Below are 27,600 nucleotides of genomic sequence, written 5' to 3'. Positions count from 1 at the left end.
ACATGGAACACAGCTTCTTTGTCCTATCATTTCAGGACAGCTGTCTCCTCAGTTCAGTCTTCCAGGATTGAGCTGCCTACTGCACCCTGCCTGTAGTACCAACACAAAGACAGAGCACCCTCCATCAAGTGTCTCGTCACCCTGAAAGTGCTTTATTTTGTTTCGTAAGGCTTGAGAGAGCCCCAGAAACCCACAGTTCAGAATGAGTGGACAAAGGAAAGTGTTTAACCATGTCTCTCCCTCACAGATTTCCTGGACTACTCACATGCCTTTTGTGCCCAGTACAACTCCTGCTGTTCCATCTCCACATACACCACTTGCTGTGCTGCTGGGAGCCTTTGCTAACCGTCAAACAACAGTCGGTGCACAGAGTTATCCCGAGTGTTAATCGTGCACAAATCCACACTGTGCTGACTGGGAAATCCTCACACCACAGCTCCACTGGCCTACCCAAGAATGAGTAAAGAATAAGAGGGATGATCTTGGTCCTGGAGACACAGGCTTGGCCAAGCACCGTGGGGATACATTATGGGACCTATGCGGCTACAGGTAAGAACTGGCCAGAACACCATCAAGTCAATGCTTTGATGTGCAGAACGATGGAACCATGATGGGAGATACTCTGAACCGTTTAACAGCTCAGGCAGAGGAGTTAACATACTAGATGTCCAGCTAACTAGCTCAGAAATAGAACTGTAACTGTAGTGGGAAGGCAGAGGACACAGGGACTTGAATTCAGTCTGGGTCTTAAAGATGAGACATTGCAATTCCTGTGAAAATTCATGCAAAGTGGTAAACTTGGAGAATTCCTGAGCTAAGAAAAGGTACTGACAACATTAACAACTGAACCATTCCCAAACAGTGCCTTGAAATAACAAGTCAATTCCTTAGGTTTTCAACATCAAATTGTTGAAAAATAACTTAAAAATTTAGAATGCTGTAGTTATTTTGTGTAAGATGTGCTCTGTATATATATACAAGTTAAAACAGCAGTCAGAGAAGCATAAAATTAGTAGCACAGCCAGCACTGAGCAAGGACACCCTGCAATAACCAGGCCTTGAACAAGGCAATCAGTCAAGAGGTTTAAAGAGTGTCTCATCTAAATCACCAACATGGCAGAGAAGACTTGAGGTCTATATTGATAATTGGACCCAAGAAATGCAGGAGGCCATAAAGAACCAGAATCAAGAAGATTGATGGCTGAACCAGTCTTGGGCAGTTGGAGTGGTAGAAGTTGAGAGATTGTGTCCTCTAGGTGAACTTGGCTCATTATAATACTAAAAATAACACCCCCATGTGAAAAAGACCCCTGCCCAGCTGAAGACCCTTCCCCTGAGCATGCGTGGTAGAAGAAATAGTGATGTAACCATATTATAACTCTATGTAAATTGATAACCAATCATTGAAAGGAGGATGGACTTGGAATCTCACTAACTCTATGGTTTTGTGTACAAATATGTTGTGGAGAATCTTGCTTGGGGTGCTTGGTTTGTGGGAAGGCACCAAGCACCCACCTTTGTACAACCCTGCAATAAATAACAATGTCTCCTTCCTGAACCTAGTCTCTTTGTCTGTGCTTAGGGAGCAATCTGAAAATGGTAACAAAACTACAGCTCTTGAAAATGCAGGAGCAGTCCTAAAGGGCTCCCACAGCTGGGACTGGCAGCTCTGTCGTGGCTGTCATGCCATCTGCATCCCTGGCTGTGGGAGGGACAGAGCTGGCAAGAGCTACTGAGACTGGTATCATCACCTGTCCTGTAGCACAGGTGAACCCAGCCCAAACATATGACAGAACCAAAGGTCCCTGCAGTTGCTGTTGGCAACTCTCCAGGTTACCCCTGGAATTCCCTCCCCTAGGGCATTCAGAGCATGTGGTAGGGGTCTCCTGAACTGAGGCAGCATAAGACTTCCAGGTTTGCCCAGGTGGCCAAGAAAGCCCATGGCATCCTGGCTTGTATTAGTAATAGTGTGACCAGCAGAAGCAGAGTGGTGATTGTCCCCCTGTGCTCAGCACTGGTGAGGCCACACCTGGAGTGTTGTGTCCAGTTTTGGGCACCTCAATTCAAGAGAGATCTTGAGGTGCTGAAGCGAGGACAGAGGAAGGCAACGAAGCTGGTGAAGGGCCTGGAGAATAAATCTGATGAAGAAGGCTTGAAGGAGCTGGGAATGTTTAGTCTGAGGAAGAGGAGGCTGAGGGGAGACCTCATCAGTCTCTACAACTACCTGAAACTATTGTAGAGAGGTTGGTGCTGGTCTCTTCTCACAAGTAATTAGCAATAGAACAAGAGGGAATGGCTTCAAGCTGCACCAGGGCAGGTTTAGACTGGACATTAGGAAAAAAATTTTCACAGGAAGAGTGATTAGAGACTGGAACAGGCTGCACCAGGGAGGTGGTGTTTACGGGTCATTTGGATGTGGTGTTTGTGGAGATGGTTTAGGGGAGAACTTTGTAGAGTAGGGATGATGGTTGGACTGGGTGATCCCAAGGGGCTTTTCCAACCTGAATAGTTCTGATTCTAGGATTCTAATATCTAAGTTTGGCTGGCCCACCATAACGTGCCCACACCAGAGAGGCCAGTCTGACAACAGAAGGCAAATATCCTGTCCAGACAAGCAGGCAAAGGTTCTGCAGTTTTATTTTGGAAAGAAGTTTTCCTCCTGTCTGCACACTGTGCTGCCACAGGAATTTTGCAGCCAGGCTGTAAGAGATCCCACCATTACCTGAGGAATGTCTGGGCACTGGCCGGGCAGGCACCACAGGGTTTGGCTTTTCAGCTGGATACGTGGTCGGTGCTAAGGCAGAAGTCTCTGTGTTGCTTTCTGCTGGAGTGATGACTCCAAAGCCAGGACTTGGGTAACACGTCTGGTACTGGCTTTGGCCAAGGATGGTGTATGTAGGGTATTCCTGTCAGAGGAAAGGATCAGTTACAACAGCACACTTCCTTCAGAAAACACTCTATGTTAAGATGATTTTTATGCTAGATTATGACTCTCAAAGAGAAATCCCAGCAAGAGCAGAGCCTGACTTCATGCTGGGTCTTTCTACGTATGTAAGACATCCCCAAAAAGGTTGAGAGATCTGAGTTCCCAGTGCCCCCTGGGGACAGGCAGATTCTGCAGACAGAGGTCAGCCACCATAGGGCCACTCCTCTGCCTCCAGTTAGGGGGGCAGAATTAAAAAACAATGCATTATGAACAAGGTGACAGTAACAGGGGAGTACCAAGTGCATGCCAAGGCATCAGTTTCCTCTGTCTGTGCTCTGGAATTTGTGATTTCGTCTTGTGTTTTACTTTCTGATACCAGATGTACTGACAGCAATGGGAAGTGGTCTTGGCACTGGCTGAGGATGCAATCCGAGCCATGAGAGCCACAGGATAAACTACTTTTACTCAATATCCTGACTTCAACAAGCAGCTGCTTCACATGCTGTGATGAAAGGTATCCATTTATGAAGACTATTTCCTCATTTAGGATGATATCACTCAGCATCTGAAGCTGTGCTTGAGGATCTTCATTTCTGCTACTGAGAGTGAAGAAAGCAGCCCCCCACAATGTCACATCACACTGTCACACTGTGCACTCCCAATTCCTCCAAAGAACCACCTGAACTTGTGAACCAGGTACCTTGGTCTGCACCACTGAAAGAAAATATTTTTTTTCCCCTTATAGCTCCAAGCAAGTTTATGTTAAAGAAACTTAAAAAGCAACAGCCTAAGCATAGAAGGATTTTTGTGCATCCACTGTATCTTCCACATTCCTATATTCTCTTTCTGCAAAGTTGTGACACTGAAGGGTTCCTTTGTATATCAAAATACTCAGGGCGGCCGTTAAGCACTGCCAGGGGTTACTGTAGGTTACCTCACAGCAGGTCACATTCAGGGAGAAGGGCTCTGTGCTAGCTGCAGGGCTTTTGGACTTTGTTTTATTCTAGCACCATCAGAATGCATCTCCTACTTCATTGGGTTCTGGTTTTTTTTGCTTGGGTTTTTCTGTGTACAACCTGTTTTCCTTTTCTTGCTGAGAGAGAACAAAGGCATTCAAAAACATCCACCTATAATACTGCTTGTAATTCTTGTTCTCAAAATAGTTCTATTGTTTCTCTTCCACTACCTCTCATTACTCAATCTGTAGACAAGGAAACAGCTTTGAAGAGATGAAGTGAGTTTGTTGGGAAGGCCAAAAGGAAAAGCATCTTGGTCAAAGAGACAGCAAGAATTGTTTTGCTGACTTTGAGTTGCATTCTGAGCCCTCTAACTCTAGTACCTGCTGTGCTCCACTTGAAGTGATGCAAACATTTGGCCTTCCTTTGTTAGTTTTGAGTAATGTGTTAAACCAAGGTGATGGAGATGCTGCACACAAATAGAACAAGGAAGAAGCTTTACCTGTGAGATGCTGGCTACTGATGATGTGGAAATATTGACAACAGTTGAGGATGTAGAGACTGGACTGGCATTGGTAGTTGATGCTGTAAAATCAAGAATTACTGCATTAAATGCTTCTAGAAAAGCACAAGAGATGAGGCCAATCCAAGCTGTGAAATACATACTTACTAGGGTTATGTGCAAGCCTTTGTGCTTCCAGCACCACTCTGCTTGTAACCATCAAAACAGAGTTGGGGTGTATTTTGAAACCAGTTCCATTTCAGTGGGGCTTACAAGGCAGGAGAGCTAGCATCTCTTTAGAAACAGTACTTCCAAAGGTTTTAGAAGCCTTTTTATCCCATGACTGCTAAGCAACTGGAGTATAATTTAAACAGTTTCACATCTTTACTAAAAGTTTTGAGAAGACAACAATCACATTCTGATGTTCCACTAGTAGGAATTGAAAATTTATCAGAATAAATCAGTAAAGTGGATTTGAATGTGTTTAAATTGGCTCTGATAAAAAATTCTCTGTGCATTGTAGTTAGCATATTTAGTCTAATTAGAAAAAAGAATAAGGAAACAGTAAAAATATTTAAAACAGTATAAAAAGAGTGTTTCCTACTGGAGAAAGTGGACATATCTCCCTGTATCCCTGTGAGACTACAACTGGTTTTTGAATGAGACTTTCAGAAATTATTTGCCAACAGCTTGTAGGACAAATTATTAGAGACATGTAGTTGTTGGTACAATTTTAACCTGTTTAAGTCTTCATGCCACTGCATTCAGTTCTTCCAAACCATGGCTGCTATAGCACTTTCTGGGAACATGAGTCATTTAGCAGATTTTGTGTTTCTACAGCCACGGGGCCACTTCATTGAACATCACTCCATGTGGGGTTTTGGGACCCTCAAGGTGTCATGAAAACTAATAATGAAATCAGCATGAACAAAAGCAGGATGTACTAAACCAGGAGCTACCAAAGGGTATTTTCTTTCGCTGAACCTTCTGTCTCTGCTTACAAACAAACCTAAAAGACACTTTTAGACAATGCTGATGGAAAGAATTGCAGAAATCCACAGTATTCCCTACCTTACCAAGATTCTGAGAAAAGCCCTCACTTCTTGCAAATAACACTCACATGGAATTCACCCAAAGACCTAAGAACTCAGGTTTCTGAAAGCTATAGTTTTTCTGCCCCAGGGACAGAGACCCCACCATGAACTCTTAACCAATGTATGTTGCAAGCACAGATACTACTTGGTGAACAGCTCCTGTCAAGAGGAATGGATCAAAAATATGCCTCAAAAAAGGTGAAAAACTAAATAAATGTATCTTAGAAGAGGTGCAGAAACACACAGTATTTACTAGAGGTGAGAAATCTGAAGGGTAGCATCTCTGCAGAAGCAGAAACAAAGGTAAGTAATTAGTCCCTGGGAATACCTTCCTAAATTGGAGCAGCAGTGCTCAAAAACAGATGGGAGAGGATTTTGGGGGGAAAAATTAGCAGCAGGATAAAAGGCTGAACCGAACAGCAATAATGACAATGAAGAAACTCAAGTACCTCCAGTAGCTATGCAGCTACTAGAAGGGCAGCTGTGAGAGGAAGGTACCCATCACAGACATTCCTCATGAGCTAGAAAACAGTGGTTAGTTTCCAAATAAAACTCCTTCCAACTATACACGTATGGAAATGATCAAGGCTGTTACTACCTTAAGAAAATATGACTTCCTGGGGCACTACAAAGAGCAGCCCTCCAGAAAAGATCCTTGATGATGCAGAACAAACCTTGATAATGCAGAAAGGGTGTGGTTAGTAGGTCAAGAGAGGTTCTCCTCTCCCTCTACTCTGCCCTGGCGAGGCCACATCTGGAATACAGTGTCCAGTTCTGGGCCCCTCAGTTCAGGAAGGACAGGGAACTGCTTGAAAGAGTCCAGTGCAGAGCCACAAAATGATGAAGGGAGTGGAACATCTCCCTGATGAGGAAAGGCTGAGGGAGCTGGGTCTCTTTAGCTTGGAGGAGACTGGGGGGCAACCTCATCAATGTTTACAAATACGTTAAGGGCAGTGTCAGGAGGAAGAGCCAGGATTTGTTCAGTGATGTCCAGTGATAGGACAAGGGGCAAGGGGTGCAAGCTGGAACATAGGACGTTCCATGTAAACCTGAGGAAAAACTTCTTTCCTGTGAGGGTGACAGATCCCTGGGACAGGCTGCCCAGAGAGGTTGTGGAGTCTCCTTCACTGGACACATTCAAAACCCGCCTGGACATGTTCCTGTGTGATGTGCTCTGGGTGATCCTGCTCTGGCAGGGGGATTGGACTGGGTGATCTTTCGAGGTCCCTTCCAACCCCTAAGGTTCTGTGTGATTCTGTGAAACCTGCCATGAAGCCAGAAGAGATGAACTATTTAGAAGACAGATTATTCTACCACCTCTGTCAAGATTATCACAAACAGAAAACAATTATCATCTGTAGAAATCTGAAAAGGCTGCTTCTCCACTGAGATAGATAACAGACGTTAAGAGATCACAGAAAAAAGGTTCCAAGTTCTGGAATTCCAGTAAAAACACAGATTCCCTCATAAGAACTTCATTGTTTATCTTAACTCTGGTCTTCCACCATTTCTTTTTCAATTCCCCTGTATCTATACAGCGTAACACGTCAGATCTTTACAAACAGCTCCCACTACCCAGATTAACCAATTCTTTCTGCACTGTGGGTCAGATCCTTTCCCCTGTGAATACGCCAAAAACATCCAAAAATGTATGGCATGGACGTGCCCATCCTTACAGCTCCTGCTCACCACCACCTCCCTTGCACCAGCCCAAGTACTGACCTGACCCCTCAGGGGGTTGCTTGCTAATTTGATGGAAAGGAAACCTAGTGAATCCAACCAAGGAAGAGATTCCTGTCAGTTCGCACAAAGCATTTCAAAAAAACAATAGCATTTACACAACTTAGGTGACTTTTTCAGTTTTAAAGAGCAGCCTGCAGAGAAACTGTCCTCAGATCACATGTTCTCACACCAGCGTGTATCAAATGCATGAGCAACCTAGTTCTGAATTCAGTGTCAGCTCTCCTCTGAGTGGGAAGATGAACTAAAGATCTCCTGAAGTCCCTGAATTATTCTATGAAAATATCACACAAGAAATAGATTAAGAATTCCTCAAATTATTTTCAACAACTACAATTTTCATAATTCACCACCCAAACACAAATGGCAAAAATCCTGCCTAGCAAAAAAGTATCAATTTGCACATATTTGCTCTAAACAATGATATGACATTATTCAGCTAACTGGCACATCTACTCCTAGAAATTTTCTTTGGAAGCTGGTGAAATTCCACATCTGGTTTCTTAGATGTGGCACTTCCAGCAGTGAGAATATTTGCAGGGCAGTTTTATACTGAGAAATTTGCTTTCTAGCAGATCTACCAAGGTGGGGTGTGTTTGTGTGTAATACAGAAGAGTCATCTACCTCCAGAAGGAAATAAATAAAGAGTAGACCCAGTGTCAGTGTATTTCCTGACATCAAGCTAAAGGCCACCAACAGAGAGCTTAAGCTGCAAGAGCATTCCCAGTAAAGGCGTGCAAGAATCCAACACTTAGTCTCCTCTCCCCTTCCCATTTGCTCTTCACCCTGTTGAGTCCATCAGCATGGCACCAACAAGCCAGCCTGGGGCATACAGAGGTATGTAGCAAATACAAAACCAAACACATACACACACACACACAAAGGAAAGAGGGAAAGCATCAAGAAGCATGCACAAACCAAGAACAAACGTGCAAGCCTCTCTACTTGTGGTATCTGGACTTAATTAGGTAGAGAGAGATGCAGATAAAAACCATGCCAAGTTACCTTCAATGGAATAAGAATAATGTGCTGGGCTGGGCTGGCTTGTGGTTAACCCTGTAGTGCAGGTAAGAACACTGTGCTGACTTGTAGATGGAGTCTGAATTAAACCACTTTCAGGTTTCATACCTGGCCACAGTGCACCTGAATCAGATAAATTGGACCAGTTACAAACAAACATGCTGCTACTTCAGATGAAGATTTTTGCTTGTCACAAAAGCAAGTAATAAATTACACATGGAAAACGTTTAATTTTTGCAATAGTAAGTGCTGACTGTCAGGCTGTGCATGGATTAGACAAAACTAGCTGACTTAGCTGACAAAACTGGCTGAAAAACAGAAAATTAAAGGCACCAACAAGACTGATTTCCAAAGCTTTCATCTAAAAAAGTGTCACATAACTGTCACATGGGTATCAATGAACTACTGATCCCTTTGATGTTTGAGGTGAGTTGCACAGCACTGCAAATGACCCCAGCTATTACACAGGGAGGCTGAAGTTGTTATCTGTGAAGGTCAATGGTCAACGTTTCCACTATTTCACTGGGCTTTGGGTTGCATATTTTAAAATGAGCCACAAGCCAGTCATTTTCATAGATTGAAAACAATTAATATAGAGTTAAAAAATAGGTAAAAAAATCTAAATGTTTCTTCTAGATTTCCTGCCATTCTGGAAAGTATTCGTAGCAAAACTGGGCAAAGCACAGACAGCAAAGTGGCTGTAATTCATCTGCACAAGCCACGCATAAGCAGTGTGGTTTCAGCTCAGGTGCTGCACGAAGGTCTAGTCTGAAGGAGTGAAAACAGAATCCAGCTGAAGTAGCTCATCTCAGGCCTGGTTCTTCAGGGCACTTCAGGCTCTTGTTTAAGTGTTCCCAGACTTACAGCCAAAGTCAAAAGCATTTCTCCCTGGTTAGAAAGAAGGAATTGCTTGAGAGGATCTGTTTAAAAACAAGCAGGAGTGTGCAAAGCAGAGGGACAAGGAACATTTGGAGCTAGAGAGAAAGTTCAGGGCCAGCAAAAGGATCACCCTCCTTCTTAAGCCCCTAAAACAATATCAAGGCAGCCCTTCACCTCCTCTAGTAGGACAAGCCATTGGCTACAAGCTCCAGGTCTCTTACCCATGAGACATGGGAGGCTCTATAGAGCTGGACAGGAACAGTAACTCCAAGAGCTCACTCCATCCTGCAGCTTTGTTGGAATTAAATTCTGCAATGGCTCTTTGATTTATTTACATACCTGTTCTCAACTGCCACCTATGAATCAAACTAAGTCATGCACCTATCTGTGCAGCCACACCAGGGTTTTGATTCTTCAGCTCTCAAGTTATGTCTTCATTACTGTTTCAAACCTTGAGAACCATGATCATTAGCAAACAAAAGGGAAAGACTGATTTAAGAAAGATTGTAGATATATTGCAGAAACTTCAGAATAAAACATATGGGAAACAGATCCGCTAAGGAGAGTGGGAGTAGCTGCATTTGTTTAGTCTGGAAAGGGAGTGCCATGATCTTCAAATGGGTGAGGAGTTCTTAGAGGAGACAGCAGCCAACAATTCCTTCCAGTGCAAGACAGATGAACAAGGAACATACAGGAACATAATGAGACAATCTCAGGACACACAAAAGGGCCTAATAACTGTGACAATGAAACACAAACCAGCTCTGAATGCTGGAGGATTATTATCACATGAAGAGTGTAACACCAGGTCAGAGACATGTCAGAGGTGTTCTCAGGGATGGTTGGATGCAAGTGCAGGAGCTGACTCGTGTTAGGGCATCTTTCAGCTCCTGCTTTCCATGTCATTTTCGTCATCTCACAGAACAGACATGTTCTACTTTCCATACAGCAAGGAACACTCCTGGCCTGGTGGCACATGTCCTTCTCTCTTGTTCTGCAAGACAGTATTTGTAATCTAGCACAGCCTTGAGGATGACAGAGAGGAAGCTGGGTGAGGGGAATGAGATCCCTCCATGTCCAGTAGCAGCAGTTCCGCAGCTGAGGCAGAATGTCAGAGAACACATGTACATAAGTGGAAAGGCCCCACACAGGACAGCCCATCACTTGTAGCTTCTACTTGAGTTAATGTAAACTATCACATCCACAGGATTTGTGACACCAACTTACTGCCACACATATGCAGCCTGTGTATCATAGAATCATAGAACGGTTAGGGTTGGAAGGGACCTTAAATCACTACTCTTATTTTAATGCTTCTTTAATAAAACCCCTCCAGGCTACAAGAATGTTGCATGTAGAACAATTGACCAAACACCATCAAAAGAGTATTACAGCACAAGGAGAGGTAACAAATTGGCAAGAGCGTAGGTCACCTCTTCTCTGAAAGCAGCACCCTGACCTGAGTGATCTCTTGTGTTTGTGAGCTTGCTTGAATGTCATACTTAAAATACATCTGCTTTGTTCCAGCTAGATAACCCATGATGCCATGGACCTTTTTTTTTTTTTTTTTTGCAAATACACAAATACACAGTGGAAAGACATACAAACCTCTAGAATGGGCCCCTTGATGGTAGTAAAACATCTGACCAAGCTGGCCAAGTCCTCACCTGCTAACACTTCAATTCAGACTAAAAATTCAGCTATTTAAAAATAGACCTCAAAATCCATACCAAGACTTTTCAGCAACTAATCACATTTCAGAAGGTGTTTCACAGACAGAAGTTCCCATGAAGTCAACAGAAAATGCTGACCTCTTCCCTAGGTCTTCAGAAGAATTTTTACTGTTACTTTCGGGGTATAATAGTTGAAGCAGCTAAGTACTCCTGAATTCCAGAATCTTTGGATTAAAAACCCAAACACCTCTCCCACCAAAACCAGCCACCGCCAACACTACCACCAGCAAAACACTATACACACAAACAACCCACCTACATCCTCCTGCTCCCCCACAATTTTAGAAGTCAAAAAAACCTTTTTAAACATCTCAGACTAACACTTCAAAGGACCCTTCCACATACTTACACCTATTTGCCTTAAAAAAATAAAAAGTGACACAGTAAAATACCTAAGAACATACAAAGCAGCCTCAGTGCACCATCCACAACAAACTATCAATAAACTCAAATAAATGAAGTAAAGGAAATAACCAGCCAGTGTTCAGATACAGCAAAACCCAACAGGACACTGAAAGTAAAGTGCAGTAGGTTCCAGCAACCACAACATGGGGCTGGGCATGGTTTGTAGGTAATAGACCATTGTGACAATGCCCAACACTACAACCAGACAAAAAGACAAGGGGCAAAGTGCTTAGAAAGATAGAAGACAAATTAAACTGGCAACTGCAGACTTGGCTATGGACACAGCATCAGGCTTTTCTCAACTGGTTCAGCTTTCCAGGGGAAAGCTCTCCTGAAGGAATGGAAGGAGCTCAGAAAGCACTACCTTTGGCTCCCCAGGGCACAACAGAGTCAACGAGGTCCTCATCCACTAGAAATCCTGAGTCCACCATCATATGAGCTGGTGGGGAGGGCTGGTTGTTTTTAAAAATCTCTGAAATAGCAGTTATACTTGAATCTTGCAGGCAGGGGCTGAGCTAGAAATGCAGAAGCATCAAATACCAACAGCTACACAACTGACCCTATTCTCCTGAAGAGCCTTGGGTTGCTAATAAAACAGCCCAACATTTACACCCTGCAAAGTTCCCACTTTATAGTATTCAAGATGAGTCAGGACAACGTATCAGCATTAATACACGGCAAATGAGATGTGGGAAATACTGTTTGGTCCCAGTTACTGCACAACCATCATTTTCTTCTAAAGATCCCTCAATGACAAGAAAATGCCATTTCAGGAATCCCTGGTGTATACATAGGAAAAAAAAGAAAGAAAGGTATGTAGATTCGTTTTACATATTGACCTTTCTCATAAAGATAATATGTTGTGTCATATTACTTTAAACAGAATTAGTAATGTAATTTATGTCTAATAAAAGCGAGGTCAGCTGTACGACCTCTTCTACACCATCTTTCAAAAATATCAAAAAAAATCAATTGTTTTGTAATTTATACAAAAGTCCTTCCTCTGCCAGCAGCTAACAAAAGCCACAACTGTTGCTGGTTTTAATCAAAGACATCTAGTTCTTCAACCAAGGAAAAAATAACCCTTTTACACTTCATGATAGTAAGATTTCAGCAGTACAGATAAATCTGCAGGAGGCTCTGCTCATTTATTTAATTATGCAGCATGACAAGAAGCCTGAGACAGACACGCTGAGGCCTTTTCTCACTGCAAAGCTCAATGGCAGCACCCATGGTGCTCCCCAGGGTTCCCTCTCACTTGGCATTGCAGAGGTGCCAAGGGGCAGAACAGCCTCCATCATTATATGCTTTGGAGAACTGGCAACAATACGCAACGTTTGGATACAAAACCAAGCAGGGCAACATTAAAAATGAAAAGTTTAAACGTTAATTTTTAATAATGAGTTATAAAATTTCATACATAAGAGCGGCCAATCAATCATGTGGTGTGTTTCCCCAGGGCCTATCACTAATACACAGAGTAGAAGGGAAGACCAAGCAGCTCCTTTCACTAGCTAACTCACCAGGAAATTAGACTTTTTTTTCTGTCTGCGCTATGCATTCTCAACTCCCTTTATACATTATGAAGAAAGATGGTCACTATCTTCTGAAACAGACCAACACTCCAGAGGTGTGTCTGTCCCTCCATGCACTATAAAGGAAGCACAAGGTGATCAACTCAAACCCTGCCATGGACCTTTAGCTGCTCAGTTAAAACAGGACTCTTAACCTTCAAGCACTTCCAAAAACTGGAATGGCTAATGGAGGGCTCAAATGTTAGAGCAACTTAAGCAAACTTATTTATCTAGTAAACTTCTAGATCTTTTAGCATGAAATAAAATTTGGTAAAAGATGAAATAACAAAAAAGTCTTAGTTCTGGTAAGCAAAAAAGAAAGGCAAAATGCCTTCAGCAGAGATGCTGTAGTAGGGGGTCTTGTGTGATTTCACTGACTAGGAAATTACACAAACACAGCTATACCACAACTGGAGAAAATTATGATCCCAAACTAAGAACCATCTGGCAAGCTTCATGGGGAGACATCCAAACTCATGGCTGGGAAAACAGCTTTGTAAGAAATAATATTTTATAATATGAAGTCCCATCAGTATTGTAGATACGGATCTACAGTTCAAGTCAGGAACGTGCTTCCCTACAAACTCTTCTCTTGAACACACCTGTTTAAGCTTAACATCGGCTTTTTAATGAGACATAAGACAATAATTGTAGGCACTGAGAAGGCTTTGACAAGTTATTTCTTACCAAAAGGAGGTAGTCCATAGGTTTGGGTGGTCTGGGGGTAGATGGTGTAGGGCTGAGACTGCTGTAGCGCTTGGTACTGAGTCTGACCAGGGTAAGGGCTCATTGTTTCTGATACAGGTACAGACAGGATATGTGCATATGGCCTTATTTAAAATAAAGAACAGAAATAAAAAATAACTATTTACATTTTCCATCTTTCAGCCTCCAAACCTGAAGACATTAAAAAAATTGCTTTAGGAAGAAGAAACAACACACACTGATACATGCCCTTAATATCATACCCGCTTGTGTTTCCCAGTACAACAGGCTCTTCGTTTTATCTATGTTGTCTGTTCCTTGCAGTAACACCTGGGAAAACTCCTCTGTGACACCAGAGCACCAGTGCTTATTCCAGGACTGGGATGACAGGGTGAGAAGGGAAGAACCAACTCCCCATTCCAACAGGCATGAGCAATGAGTTCCACTTATCATGCCTCACAACACCAATACAATACAGCAGTATGTGTCCAGACTTCAAGAGACAACACAAAAGCAAACAAGGGGGATAAAGACCTACTGTGCTGCAACAGGAAAAACTGTTAAGATCCCCAAACATAGTAAATGACCAGGAAGTCCTACATTCCCCTTACATTAATTCATGTCTCATTTGTTTATTCCTTAAATATTATGGATATTATTAAATTGTATTGTTAGTTACTTGAAGTGGCTTATTTATCCTTGTGATCATAAGCCAGCAGTCACTGAAGCCAAAGGATGACTTCTATGAGCTTCAGCACCCACAGCAATGAATATCAGTTGCCAGAAGATATGGAAGTGTGATTTACAGCATTACAGAAATGCATGAAGATGCAAAATGACAAATTCAGAAAGACATAAGTTATAGAATTTAGTAAAAATTGTTTGACTTACTTTGCAGAATACATTTGTGAGGTATAATCATTTGACGACCTTGGGATATAATCAGTGCATGTCATAACTGGAAAAAAATTGTTTGTATAATTACACAGGAGATTTCAAAACCCAAAAGATAATGACAATTAAATAACAGCATGCACAGTACATTTTATCTAAGACATTGGATTTAAAAAGGTTTTTAGTGCCTTAACTATCCGCTTCAAATTCTCAAAACATGCAATACTAAAACAGCACAAAAATGTTTTTTTCTTGCCATGTCACAGCAGGCAGATGACTCACTCAGCACCATTTCTCCCTTTGTAACAGGGCTCTTTCTCTTTACTGGCTGGTTCTGTCATCTTTTGCAATTGTCAAGACAAACCCCGTATTTCAGCTCTGCCTAAAACCCTGCATATGCCAAAAAGTCTTCATTTGCACCAACCTTAAAATTTATTTTCTGTGTCCCAAAGCAGATGCTTGTTTTGCCAAGCCTTCCCCTTCTCCTTTCTTCCCTCTCCTACAGATCTACACAGACATGGCTCCAGCAATCTCTTGTTCCTTTAAACAGGAGCAGCTCCCAGCTCAATACACTTAATCCCACAAATTAAGCAACAACAGGAGGAGCTGTGGTTCACAAGGCTCAGAGTCCAAATTCAGATGAACCTCTCACTGTAATCACAGAATCACAGACTGGTTTGGGTTGGAAGGGACCTTAAAGATCATCTAGTTTCAACCCCCTGCATGGGCAGGGACACCTCCCACTAGACCAGGTTGCTCAAAGGCCCATCCAGTCTGGCCTTGAACACTTCCGGTGATGGGGCTTCCACAACCTTTAATAAGGAATTTCTGTAGACATTGAATACAGCTCAGAGTCTAAGAGCAGATGTATGGCATATTATCACAAAAGAACCAAGCAGATGTGTAGAAATAACAATTTATAACAGAACATATTCTACAATAAGCATTACTATTGATCAACTCAACCCCTTCCCTCAAGAAAAGCCATGTGTAAGGTGGATAAGACACAGCAGTACCCAGCAGCAAATTGTGAGGCAATGAGATGAAAATATTTGTAACAAGAGATATTTGCTTACCATCAGGTATTAAATGCTTTGTAAGCACCCCAGCAAACCTTCTCTTTATGACTGACAGTGAGTACAGTTTAAGGATCATCAGGAGACAAAGCTTTTGCATGATGAAGCAATGCAGAGACTAGTGAAAGAAAAGAGGAAAGACAGTGGGAATAGAACTCCAGAAGGTACTTACTCTCACTGGACATGGGAAGGTTTGAACCAAGGCTTGAAGATTCAGGTTTCTGATCACTGACTTCTGCATTGCTCACATGACTGCCAGGACAACAAAAGCGAACCATTAGCATTATGAACTCTTAAATTAACATCTTTGGGCATTATAACCCCTGGGTTCAACCTTCCTAACCAATTCAGGGTTTCACAGAATCATAGATTCACAAGGGTTGGAAGGGACCTCTGAAGATCATCCAGTCTAACCCCCCTGCTGCAGTAGGAACAGCCAGGGCAGGTCACACAGGAACATGTCCAGATGGGTTTTGAAAGTCTCCAGAGAAGGAGACTCCACAACCTCTTTGGCAGCCTGTCCCAGGGCTCTGTGACCTTCACAGGAAAGAAGCTTCTGCTCATGTTGAGGTGGAACTTCCTGGGTTGTCACTTGGTGCCATTTCCCCTCGTCCTGTCACAGGCACCACTGAGCAGAGACTGGCCCATTCTTGCCACCCACCCTGCAGATATTTATGAACATTAATCAGGTCCTCTCTTAAGTCTTCTTTTCTCTAGACTAAACAGCACCAGGTCTCTCAGCCTTTCGTCATATGACAGATGTTCCAGTCCTTTCATCATCCTTGTAGCCTCTGTTGGACTCTCTCTAGTAAATCCCTGTCCCTCTGGAACTGGGGAGCCCAGAACTGGACACAACACTCCAGATGGGGTCTTACAAGGGCAGAGTAGAGGGGGAGGAGAACCTCCCTTGACCTGCTGGCCACACTGTTCTTAATGCATCCCAAGATACTATTGGCTCTCTTGGCCACAAGGGCACATTGTTGTCCCATGGGTAACTTGTTGTCCATCAGAAACCCAAGGTCCTTCTTCATGGGACCGTTTTCTAGCAGGTCAACCCCTAATCTATACTGGTGCATGGGAGTATATATGCTGAGTCTCACGAGAATAAATGCATGTTATGTACAGGACAGGAGAGTCTCATCAGATTCTGTGGAAACCAGGATGCTTGATGATGCAATTAAGACTCTTTGCAGCCACTTTTCTAAAAGCTTAACAACAACAAGACAGTTAAATTATTTTTATTAATGTAAAAATTATATAAAATGCAAAAGTGACTTCTATTTGCCATCTAAAAAATCATATGCAAGCTTCTAAAAAGGGAACTTACAACAGTAAAAGACCACTAATAACTGTTACACAGTAAAATAAAATTCAAAATTACATACCTCAAGCTTTGTTCTCTGGATTCCTGCATCTTGGCTTTTTTCACCTGTAAAGACAAAAACATTCAGAGACACCAGAAACCAGAGCTGTCTGTGACAGAACCTGCACAGACAGACCTCCATGAGCAGATCACCACTGCTTACTAGAGTTCACATTAGTGTTTCAATACAGAAAGCCTTGCACTGAACTCCAGAGCTAACCCTAATCACTGTAACCATGGGCTCTTCATCTCAAAACAAGCTTTTTCCTTATTAGAAAACAAGTGCTAATGCTGATTGCATCAGCAAAATTGCAACGTTATTTAAGTAAGTAACAGATGATGGGATATACAGCTACAAATGTCTGGTAAGTTCAGCCACAAATTTTAAGAAAACCTTATTCTGCATAAATGCAGCACAACTGCTATAAACCCAGGTCCTTTGTCCCTACATTTAAATATTATATAAAGACAGGAATTTGAATATTTTTTAGGAGTTCTGATTTTAATTTCTGAGTACAAACAATCCAGCATTTATTCTGTTCCTGGAGGTGGCCAGCTGGATGCAGTTCCTGTACAAGGTATCACACAACAGAAAGCACTGGCTTGAACAGAAAGTTTCTGTAGGTTTGTCTCTTGAACGAGATGTTCCTATGATAGACTGGCTCTTCCTTTCCCCACTTACTCCCTCTACCAGGAAGTTTTACAGCCTTCCATGCTTCTGGAGCACGTTGATGCCAAACTTGCTGCACTCCCTGTTGATCCCAGTCCCCACAAGCTGCTGTTCAGCACATCTTCTGTGAACAGGGCCTGGGAAGGTTTGTGGTGGGTACCAGGTTGCAGGGATCACAGACCCAGTTCCCTGCTTGGGTACAGCAGTCAGGGCAATACTGCTGCCACACATGAAAGCTGCTGGCATAAACACCTCACCATGTTACTCAAGTTTTTCTCTTATGAGTACAAATTAAAATGCCAGGAAAATGCAATTTCAGCATGACAAATTAAACTTTTAAAAAAATAAATTAATAAAGCACAGTTAAGTTCCTGTTGGGTAGGGGCAGATGGGAGACAGAGGTACAAAAAAGGAGAAAGGCTGAAGGCAGCAGCAAGGGGAAAGGAGTAAGTAAAGATTAAGGATGGAAAGGAGAAAGTTTAAAGGACAATCTTCTCTCTTGGATGAAGTTACCAGTATTTTAGATCTCTCATCTCTGTACTAGTGTTGCCAGCAGCTATTCCCTCTGGCACAACAGAACACTACAAACTTCATTGGCACTCATCCCACAGACAGAAAAGCCAAAGGCAATGACAAGAGCACGGCAGTACAATGACTTAGGCATCCACAGCCTCACATCTGCTGGCACTTCAACCTGAGTGAAGAGTTAGTAACATTAACTCCTGTTGTGGTTCTTCAGCCGCAAAGGTTCAGACTTCTCCAGAGCCCTTTGCCTGCCTGGCTGGGAACACGTGCTATTTCTGGCCCCCACTGCCACGAGGTGTAGGGCCTAAAGGAGCTGCAACAGTCTTCCCCACCTAAAGATGATGTTAATTGCAACACTAATGGAAAGCAAAAACAGAGTAGTGTTCCCCCAGCTCCCTTGGGCACTGAGTTATCAGAGCATGGCTGCTGCCCATCCATGGTGCCCCATGACTCCTGCTGGCATCCCTCTGATCTGCAGCAGCTCCAGCTCTTCCTTAGACCCTGCCACCAGCTGCTGAGCAAGGACCTCAGTCACCAGTACCACACCAGACAGCTCAGGGTGCCAAACTGCCTACAGGGCTCTTAAGGAAAGGAGACAGAAAAAAAACACATTAGAAAAAAAGGTACCAAGCTGCTTCAGACAAAAATTACACTGAGGATAAAAATAAAAATTAAATTAGAGTTGCCAGCCTGAATTTCACAGAAGGAATGCTGCTGTTTCCAGTCAGGGACTTGGTAAGATCTGTCTTCTTCAATTCACTACTTGTTTTTTTTAATATGGGAGGCAGAAATCGGCTCACTTACAAAAAAACCCCAAACAAAACAACAACCCAGAAACCCCCAAACAACCAAACCTAAACCCCAAAACCTCCCAAAGTGAAGTTTTGCAAGAATACACAAGTTTTACTGATGTTTTCATCCTAACCAGAATGGACCAGCTGTTCCTAAAACACCTCTCACCAGTTAGGACTTGAGCTCAAACCACTGTTCTGCTGCTTTGTTGACTTCAGTCCCTGGACCAGAACTTCTGCATTGATGAGTCCCTGCACTGCAAGGCCATCATGCCTTGTCCTCTTCCTCTGATGGGAGAGCTTCCCTCTCTGCCAGAAATGTGCCCTTAGTATTGCAGAGAGAACAGTCTTTTGTGTGAGTTTTCCTTTAAGTCACCAGCTAATTTAATATAAAAAAATCAGTAAATATCTGGAGAGGGAGAAAGGAAAGGAAAGGAAAGGAAAGGAAAGGAAAGGAAAGGAAAGGAAAGGAAAGGAAAGGAAAGGAAAGGAAAGGAAAGGAAAGGAAAGGAAAGGAAAGGAAAGGAAAGGAAAGGAAAGGAAAGGAAAGGAAAGGAAAGGAAAGGAAAGGAAAGGAAAGGAAAGGAAAGGAAAGGAAAGGAAAGGAAAGGAAAGGAAAGGAAAGGAAAGGGAGGAAGGGAGGGAGGAAGGGAGGAAGGGAGGAAGGAAGGGAGGAAGGGAGGAAGGGAGGAAGGAAGGAAGGAAGGAAGGAAGGAAGGAAGGAAGGAAGGAAGGAAGGAAGGAAGGAAGGAAGGAAGGAAGGAAGGAAGGAAGGAAGGAAGGAAGGAAGGAAGGAAGGAAGGAAGGAAGGAAGGAAGGAAGGAAGGAAGGAAGGAAGGAAGGAAGGAAGGAAGGAAGGAAGGAAGGAAGGAAGGAAGGAAGGAAGGAAGGAAGGAAGGAAGAAAGAAAGAAAGAAAGAAAGAAAGAAAGAAAGAAAGAAAGAAAGAAAGAAAGAAAGAAAGAAAGAAAGAAAGAAAGAAAGAAAGAAAGAAAGAAAGAAAGAAAGAAAGAAAGAAAGAAAGAAAGAAAGGTCAAGTGACACATTCTAGCTGATTCTTGCTCCCAAATCACACATTTCTACAACTGAAAATCCAAATTATTTTCAGTGCTGGGAAACTGTTTCTGCTCCAGATCTACTAGCACTGGCGTTTGGTTGTATTTACAAAAACAAAATCAAGGCAGAAACAAAGTTTCCCTCCCAATGTCTCCATAACAGCTGCTCTGCATCTGAATCCAACTCTCAGCCCAACAGCCCCAGACTCCTTCCCTGAGGCCAAGCAGAATTAGGGAAACCCCTGCAGGCAGTTCCAGCCAGCAGCCTGGAGGAGGCTGAGGAGAGACATCATTGGCCTCTACAACTGCCTGAGAGGAGGTTGTGGTGAGGTGGGTGTTGGGCTCTTCTCCCTGGTGACCAGTGATAGGACAAGAGGAAATGGGGTCAAGTTGTGCCAGGGGAGGTTTAGGCTGGATATTAGGAAAAATTTCTTCCCAGAACGAGTGGTGAGGCCTTGGAACAGCTGCCCAGAGAGATGGTGGAGGCACAATCCCTGGAGGTGTTCAAAAAAAGGGTAGATGTGGTGTTTTGGGAGATGGTTTAGTGGTTGGGGGTTGTAGGATGGATGGTTGGACTTGATGACCTTGAAGGTCTTTTCCAACCTTGATGATTCTATGATTCTATGACTCTATGTTGGAGCTGAAGACTGTGGCCAGGCTGCTGCTGGGCTGCACACAGAGCAGAACACAGAATTTTGTTGCAAATTCTTTGCCAGTTTCAATTAACAAGAATCTTCAGCCCAAGCACGTGATTGTTGTTTTTTCTCTACCCTTTTGGCAATGCTGGGTCTTTCTGGAACCCTTTCTAATACCACAGCTTCTCCCTGCTAAAAGCAGAGAACGTTTTTACGTACTGAAACTTAGCTGTACCCTGCCTCTCATGCCCTGAAGAATAAAACTATTTCAAGACTGTTTTCATTATATAAGGATGTAGTTAGAGTTATTTCCTTTTTTAATATCTGCATTTAATTAATTTTTAAATCCTACAAAATCTAGAGTTCAAATTATGTTTTTGCTGATTATTTTCAATTTTTGTGCCTATTATGTATACATAATTTGCACATTGTGTCAAGCAATGTTTTGATAAAATTATAAATTTACATTTCCATTTCATTTAACTTTGTTCTTGAGTCATAAAATTCCATAAATGACCAAAAAAAGTGTTTTCCAAGTAGTTAGCTGAAGAACATAAAATTATCACCTTAAAAAAATATCAAAATCTTTTCTATGGGGACATCACCACGTTGCCCTCAGCATTTTCCTCTTTCTTCATTTGCATTTGAAAAGGTCTCCAAAATTAAAATAAGCTTTACTTTCAAGGTAACTTGGCAATTTCTGATTAAGTTTGCATCAGGTTTAATATGGGAATGTAACACTAATACAAACTTTTTTGCTGAATTCTTATGCTATTATGTTTGAATTATACAAATTTAACTTCATATCATACTGTATTAATAACAGCTATACCCAAAACTTCTGTGACATTGTAAGTTACTGATAATACAGACAGTACTGAAAATATCTAAGATGTCTGGACAGCAATTTTTAACTCAAGACGTTTCCCTACTATACATACTGTTAAATTAAGAATTTTTTTAAATGCTTCCCACATGGATCATGGGACCTTTTCAAGATCTTAAGCACAAGAAGAAAGAAATACAAGATACACTGGAATAACCAGCATGCTGATTCTGTCATTAAAACAGTCAATTTTAGCTTCTCCAGAACAGGCTTGAAATGGTCTGGGTTTCGAAGCATAACAAGTAATTATTAGGCACAAATTTTGCATAGAAGCTTTAGTTTAAGCATACATAACTATTCCTTTTATTACTGTTGCCTGTATGATTACAGTCAATTATATGAACACCGCATTGTACTAACAGCACATCTCTCGATAAATATACTAAGTCTAAGCTTTATTTTTTCCATTATTAATTAAAAAAACTTTTCCCTGAATTTGTGAGATCACCAATTTGTTTGATATGTTCATTTCTAGCCTTTTAAAATGTACTTACTGGTTGTTCGGGTAAGTCTTGTGGCTCTTCCATGGGTATTACTATTCTAATGCTTCAATGATTCAAATTGTCTGTTGCTCACCAGCCTTCAAAGCCTGTCAAAAAAAGGTGTTCATAGCTTTATGTACTTTTGGGGGGGCTTATCATTTAGGCTATCAAAGAACATTAATTACATATTCCACCCACATGCTTTCTAAACTCATGTTGCCATCTTCCAAGTACAAAACAAAATTCATATATGGAAAGATTTCATAAACAAGGATTTAGTTTTAAGCTTCAAGATACAAACAGACTTTATTACACACGTGGCACATTTCTGTACCATTTACTTGTACCATATTGACTACAGAAGCTAATGTATCAATCAGGCGTGCATCATGATTTTAAAGACACTTTAAACGATCAAGTCTGGTCTACTAGGTCAATAAACAGTGTGAGTCAATCTAACCTGTTTTAATTTAGACCATTTATATAACAAACATCAAAAAATCAGGACAAGACTGCACACCTCAGTGTATCTACATGTATTACTGTTTATTGCCAAATTCACAAAGCAAGTTTATTATTTCAACTGCATCTTCCAAAAAAGAAGTTTGATGAAAATGTATAAAATATTTTTTATTTTGAATGCTAAGTTACCTAGTGGCATAGAACACATATCCTGTATACTATAAAAAAGAGATGCTATTTGTCAGGGTTTTAAAATAATGAAAAAGAAATTTTGGAGACTATTTTCACAACCTGACACATTTTTGCAATTTACTGGGCAAAAAATAAGGCATGTGTCCTCCAAGGCTTCCCCATCTCCTTGACCCCTGTTCACAACTTCTGACCTACATGTTTGATTGCTCTTCTTTCACCTTCTCATCTCAGAGCTGGTGTACTAAAAAGAAGCCCTAATCTCTTGGGACAAGATCCATCTCAACTGCACCAAAAGCAAGTAGGTGCTTTCTCTGCCATCCAAGCAGAGCTGTCTCTTCCATACACATGTGTCAGACCTGAGTCAAACGGTGACAACATGTGTGCATTACTGCACATGGAGTAGAATCTAAGTGGATTACAAAAAATTAGAAGAAATGCTGAAAAACACTTTAATTATTAAATACAATTAAATTAAATACAGCAATTTCTGTGCTGAGACACAACCTATTCCTGCCTCCACAGTTTTGCTGTAAATCTCAGTGGATGCTGCTTTCCTGGCTCCCTCTCTCTATGCTTTCCTGTTCTCCCATCCTGTCTGGAGCACTCAGGCACCTTCACATCACAGAACCGTCCCCATGCTCAGTGACTAAACAAGCTAACAGAAACAACTTCCCAGCATCCTAAAAACAACTGCTGTTCCACCTTCTGGCTCCTGCCAGACCTACTTAAACTCAGAACACGTGCAGCCAGGTGGCAGGGGAGCACCACGTGCCGAGCAATGGGCATGACCTGCAATAACTTCTTATTAACCACAAAAACACAAAGGATTTCTTCTCCCTTACTTGAGGTCAGGTAAAGCTGTACACATGTCAGGTGTATCACAAACACCAGGGTAAAGTTTCATGGAGGGTTTGGGAATTTTCCAAGGCTGCCTCCCCTAATCAAAGCTACCTTACTGCCTTAACTGCAGATCAACTGAATTTACAGTAAGTTTCTTCAGTATTTCAGGTTCTTTTTGAAATTACCCTGTTCACACCACAGACAAGAAAGTAAACAATAGTACTACTGTCACCATTCCAGTTTTTCCTCTGTCAGTTTTAATTGGTTTTATTTTAAACAGAGAAGCTTACTTCCTTTTTACTTTTTGTAGGAGTAATAGAGAAAAATCAATACTTTAGAGAAACTATGGCACTCAGATTATGAATAGGAGCATAGAATACAATGGCTAACAGAAAGGATAATTGATACTAACAGGTCCTGTCCAAGCCTCTTGTTCTTTATTTTTGTTCTTTGACACTGTTTCTTTGTGTAATTTCTTAGAAAAATCACAAACTAAACTCTTCAGTATGGAAAGAGATTTCACTTTGATCCATACCACAATAACTTCCCATTCCATGCCTTTTTTTTTTTCCATGCAGTTCTTTAATTTTGTTTTTGAGGAAGATCTAAATACTTAGATAGGCAAAAAGATTCCCAGTCACATCACTTAGTTACACTAGCGAAGAAAACTCTCTTCCCTAACGAGTAGGGTGTCTTGTAGCACCTGGAAGTGAACAAAACAAAGCAAATGAGCAGTAAGTGGCTTCATACTTTCTTCTAGGGAACACTCCACACCTCCAGAAATGGCAGCTAGGGCAGAAGACATCTGGCAAAGACCTAGTGCTCATGGCTGTTGTTACATAGAAGCAGGCAGAACATGAAGCAGGATCCATTTCTGGGTGAAAGGAATGTACTTAACTGGTAACCCGAGCAGCCCTGAGTGACAAGGTCTCTCTCCAGCAAAAGCCTCCTACACCACAGTTTAAGCCGCTGCTGAATGAAGAGATCCCACTCCTCCCTTCCTTCAACAAGCCACTCAAGCCACCAAAGTGCTCATGTGGCTGAAGAGCAGTCTGGGATCAGACCTTCTTCTAAGGAAAAAGAAAGCAGCACACCCAAGCAAACCCTTTTTTTAAGCTGCTTTAAGTGGGACCAGCTGTGGTATCACACAGCCCCATGCTGAGGGGAGCCAGCAGGACAGGGAACAGGCAGAGCACACAAGTGGGGCAGCAGGATGCCCCTTTTCAGTGGCAGCCATAGTAAATGAAACTGGAATGTTACCATCTTATTTATGTTTCACTTTGGCAAAACTGAGGACATAAGTCACTGTGAGATATACATATATATATATATATATACACACATAGCTCCACAGCCTTTCAACCTGAATTACAGAGTCATCAAATGGTTTGGGTTAGAAGGGACCTTAATGATCCTCTAGTTCCAACCCCCTGCATGGGCAGGGACACCTCCCACCAGCCCAGGTTGCTCCAAGCCCCATCCAACCTGCCCTTCAACACTGCCAGGGATGGGGCAGCCACAGCTTCTCTGGGCAACTTCGGCCAGTGCCTCACCACCTTCACAATTAATCATTTCTTCCTAATCTCATCTCAATCTCTCCTCTTTCAGCTTACCCCTCAACTCAACCCTCCCTGCCCTTGTCCCAAGTCCCTCCCCAGCTTGCCTGGAGCCCCTTCAGGCACTGGAAGGTGCTCTAAGGTCTCCCTGGAGCCTTCTTTTCCCCAAGGTGAACACCCCAACTCTCCCAGCCTGTCACCAGAGCAGAGCTGCTCCAGCCTCCTGATCAACTTCGCGGCCTCCTCTAGACTGGTTCAAACAGCTCCACGTCCTTCTCATGTTGGGGGCCCCACAACTGCCACAGGACTTCTTGTGGCCAGACACGGAAAGCACTTGGGCCATGAGCAAGGCAAACCCTCTCCCTGCCATCCCCTTTGGGAGCACAAAGGCAGGGAAGGATCTGCCTCCCTCTTTCCTTCAGGGAGAGCCTGAGTGAAGCTGCTGGGAGCTGCAGCGATGAAGCCCCGGGGAGGAGGATCCCGGGAGCTGCTCTGGCTGTGCTCATTTCCCCCACAGCACCCTCCAACATGGCTAATCCCCCCGGGCAGGCACACAGCCCAGGGCAGCACCCTGCCAGCCCTGGGCACCTCTGGGTGCTGAGAGCCACCTTCTTGCTCTGCAGGAGAGGTATGGGCCCACCCACTGCCCAGGGCTTTGGTTCCAAAAAAAACCCTGCACCCTGGCTCTGCTGTGCTGCAGCCAATTTTGTGTATTATCTTAGGTAGCAAGCTGCTCCTCTTGAGCAAAGCTGATTTTTAAAAACTGGAGATAAATAACATGGTTTGGGGGGGGGTCTATGTGCAAATCTCCAAACTATATTTTTAACTTATATATAAACCAATGCAACTGTGTTTGAGATAACCTTGTCACACCGTTTATATTATGGAATGTTATTGTAAGTGATCACAAGAGATCAAAGCATATCCTTGATATCTCTGGGTCCAGAGTCCGAATTCCTACAGGTGCACCACATCAGAAGTGCACCATGACTGGGTGCCAGGGCATCTGCCAGGCAGGGAACAGCCACCACAGGCAGCCCTGCTCCCTATCAGCCCTGCTCCCTTCCCACACACAGCCACAGCTTCCTAAAGGGGACTGATGATTGCTAACCTCAGAGAAGATATCAGTGACAGGTTTGGGGGCAGCTGGGGTTTGGTCACTTTTTCCCTCTGTCTTTTTTTTTTTTTTTGTGAGAGGGAGTTCCAGAAAGTAGATTCTGTCAGTAAGAATACTGCCGTGGGCCACTGAGCTTGTGAATGAGAAAACCAGCACAAAACCAAACTCAGTGTGCAACAAGTCATCAAATGAGCTGCAGCAATGAAAGAAAAGTTCAGAAAAATTAGTCAAGTGTTACTTGCCAGAAACCAGCAAAATACCACACTTTTTTCCCTTTGGGGGGTGTTTTTCATTATTTACCTAATGGAAATTAATTTGTAATATATCAATTAAACAGTATTTTAAATTTACTCTAGGCTTGAACAGCCATTCTAGATTAATTCCAACCTACACAGAACACCAATAGTATAGAATATCAAGAACAGGTGTTTTGCACATTGTTTTATTTTGCTTGCTCAATTTGTAGACACGTTCATCTAAACTTCGAAACAGAAGGCATCAAAGCAGAGGAATGGATGGCAGAATCACACAGAGCAGTTGCCTGCCTTCGGTTCTGGACAAGATCACTATGCCAATAAAAGACCCAGCAAGCTGCATACAGTTTCTTGCACTAAATCCTGTTTAAAATATCCTAAAAGGCAAAGTCTGGCTTGGTCAGACTCTCTCAAACTAGATACAGCAGATATAATTTCTGAAAGCTGCCCACTATGAGCATCAGGCTGGACTGCTATTTACTTTCATTCTGTTTGTTTCAAGCCCATCTGCCTTGGCTTTGAATATAACATTTCTGCTGAGGAACAGTTCTTCTGTTGAGCTGCAAATAGTTAAAGTCAGGGATATTGTGATAAATTACAGGCAGTAATTATACTGATTAGAAAAAAAAACAAAACCAAAAACTGTTTGAATATGGTTTTATATTACTTTAAAATAACCATTATTTCTAAGAACTAAACTTTAGTTAGGGTAATAAAATTCTATCTATTAAACAGAAAGTTAAAATAAAATGGTTTGTATGCATAATAATGTAACCTATGCAGTTATTCCCACTCCGTATTTCCTCCAGCCCCAGCACTTTACCATGAAGAGCAGCAAAAAAATGAATTAAATGGTAGCAGAAGGATCTAAGCTTCTCTTATGTTCCAGTGAAGCATTTCACAGCAATCTCTCCCATGCTGCTACACTACAGCCACTTGGGATCAGAAAGTGCAGCCAAAGAGATCCAAGCCATCCTTGCAATATGTTTTGACCACGTGAGAAACTGCTTCTTTCAGAGAACAGCAGAACTTGGCACAGTGGGATGTGGTGGATCTCCCCTCTGCTTTTGATGCCTGGGGAAAACATTCTATTTGGCAAGTCTGAATACAAACTCAAAAAACTTAAAAAATACTTTAAAGAAAAGGGAGTTGCAGTATTTAAGACACTAATGCAACTTCAGCGACAAGTTGGGAAAGGCAGGGGTGAGCAGGAGAGGCCCATCCAGCTTTCCTCCTCCACCAAGGAATGACATACTTGATACATTTGCTT

The 27,600-nt window shown here is 42.4% G+C and overlaps 1 protein-coding gene across 3 annotated transcripts in view; it reads right to left on the bottom strand.

Annotated features, from left to right (window-relative positions):
- EYA3 (EYA transcriptional coactivator and phosphatase 3) overlaps nucleotides 1-27,600 on the bottom strand; it is a 51,946-nt gene that overhangs the window by 12,781 nt on the left and 11,565 nt on the right. The window contains exons 2-9 of one of the 3 annotated variants that reach the window (XM_051637728.1): nucleotides 21,922-22,016; nucleotides 16,890-16,933; nucleotides 15,677-15,756; nucleotides 14,426-14,492; nucleotides 13,517-13,659; nucleotides 8,224-8,361; nucleotides 4,385-4,467; nucleotides 2,723-2,906 (exon numbers count right to left, since the gene is read on the bottom strand). In XM_051637728.1, the coding sequence (XP_051493688.1) occupies nucleotides 2,723-2,906; nucleotides 4,385-4,467; nucleotides 8,224-8,361; nucleotides 13,517-13,659; nucleotides 14,426-14,492; nucleotides 15,677-15,756; nucleotides 16,890-16,933; nucleotides 21,922-21,954 (772 nt within the window). In that variant the 5' untranslated portion in view covers nucleotides 21,955-22,016. Of the gene's footprint in view, nucleotides 1-2,722; nucleotides 2,907-4,384; nucleotides 4,468-8,223; nucleotides 8,362-13,516; nucleotides 13,660-14,425; nucleotides 14,493-15,504; nucleotides 15,623-15,676; nucleotides 15,757-16,889; nucleotides 16,934-21,921; nucleotides 22,017-27,600 lie in introns of those variants that run through there. The other 2 variants (XM_051637730.1, XM_051637729.1) reach the window with 2 other exon arrangements.

This window comes from Apus apus, chromosome 21 (genome assembly GCF_020740795.1).
Source record: "Apus apus isolate bApuApu2 chromosome 21, bApuApu2.pri.cur, whole genome shotgun sequence".
Taxonomy (NCBI): domain Eukaryota; kingdom Metazoa; phylum Chordata; class Aves; order Apodiformes; family Apodidae; genus Apus; species Apus apus.
This window is presented reverse-complemented; position numbering and strand designations above follow the sequence as displayed.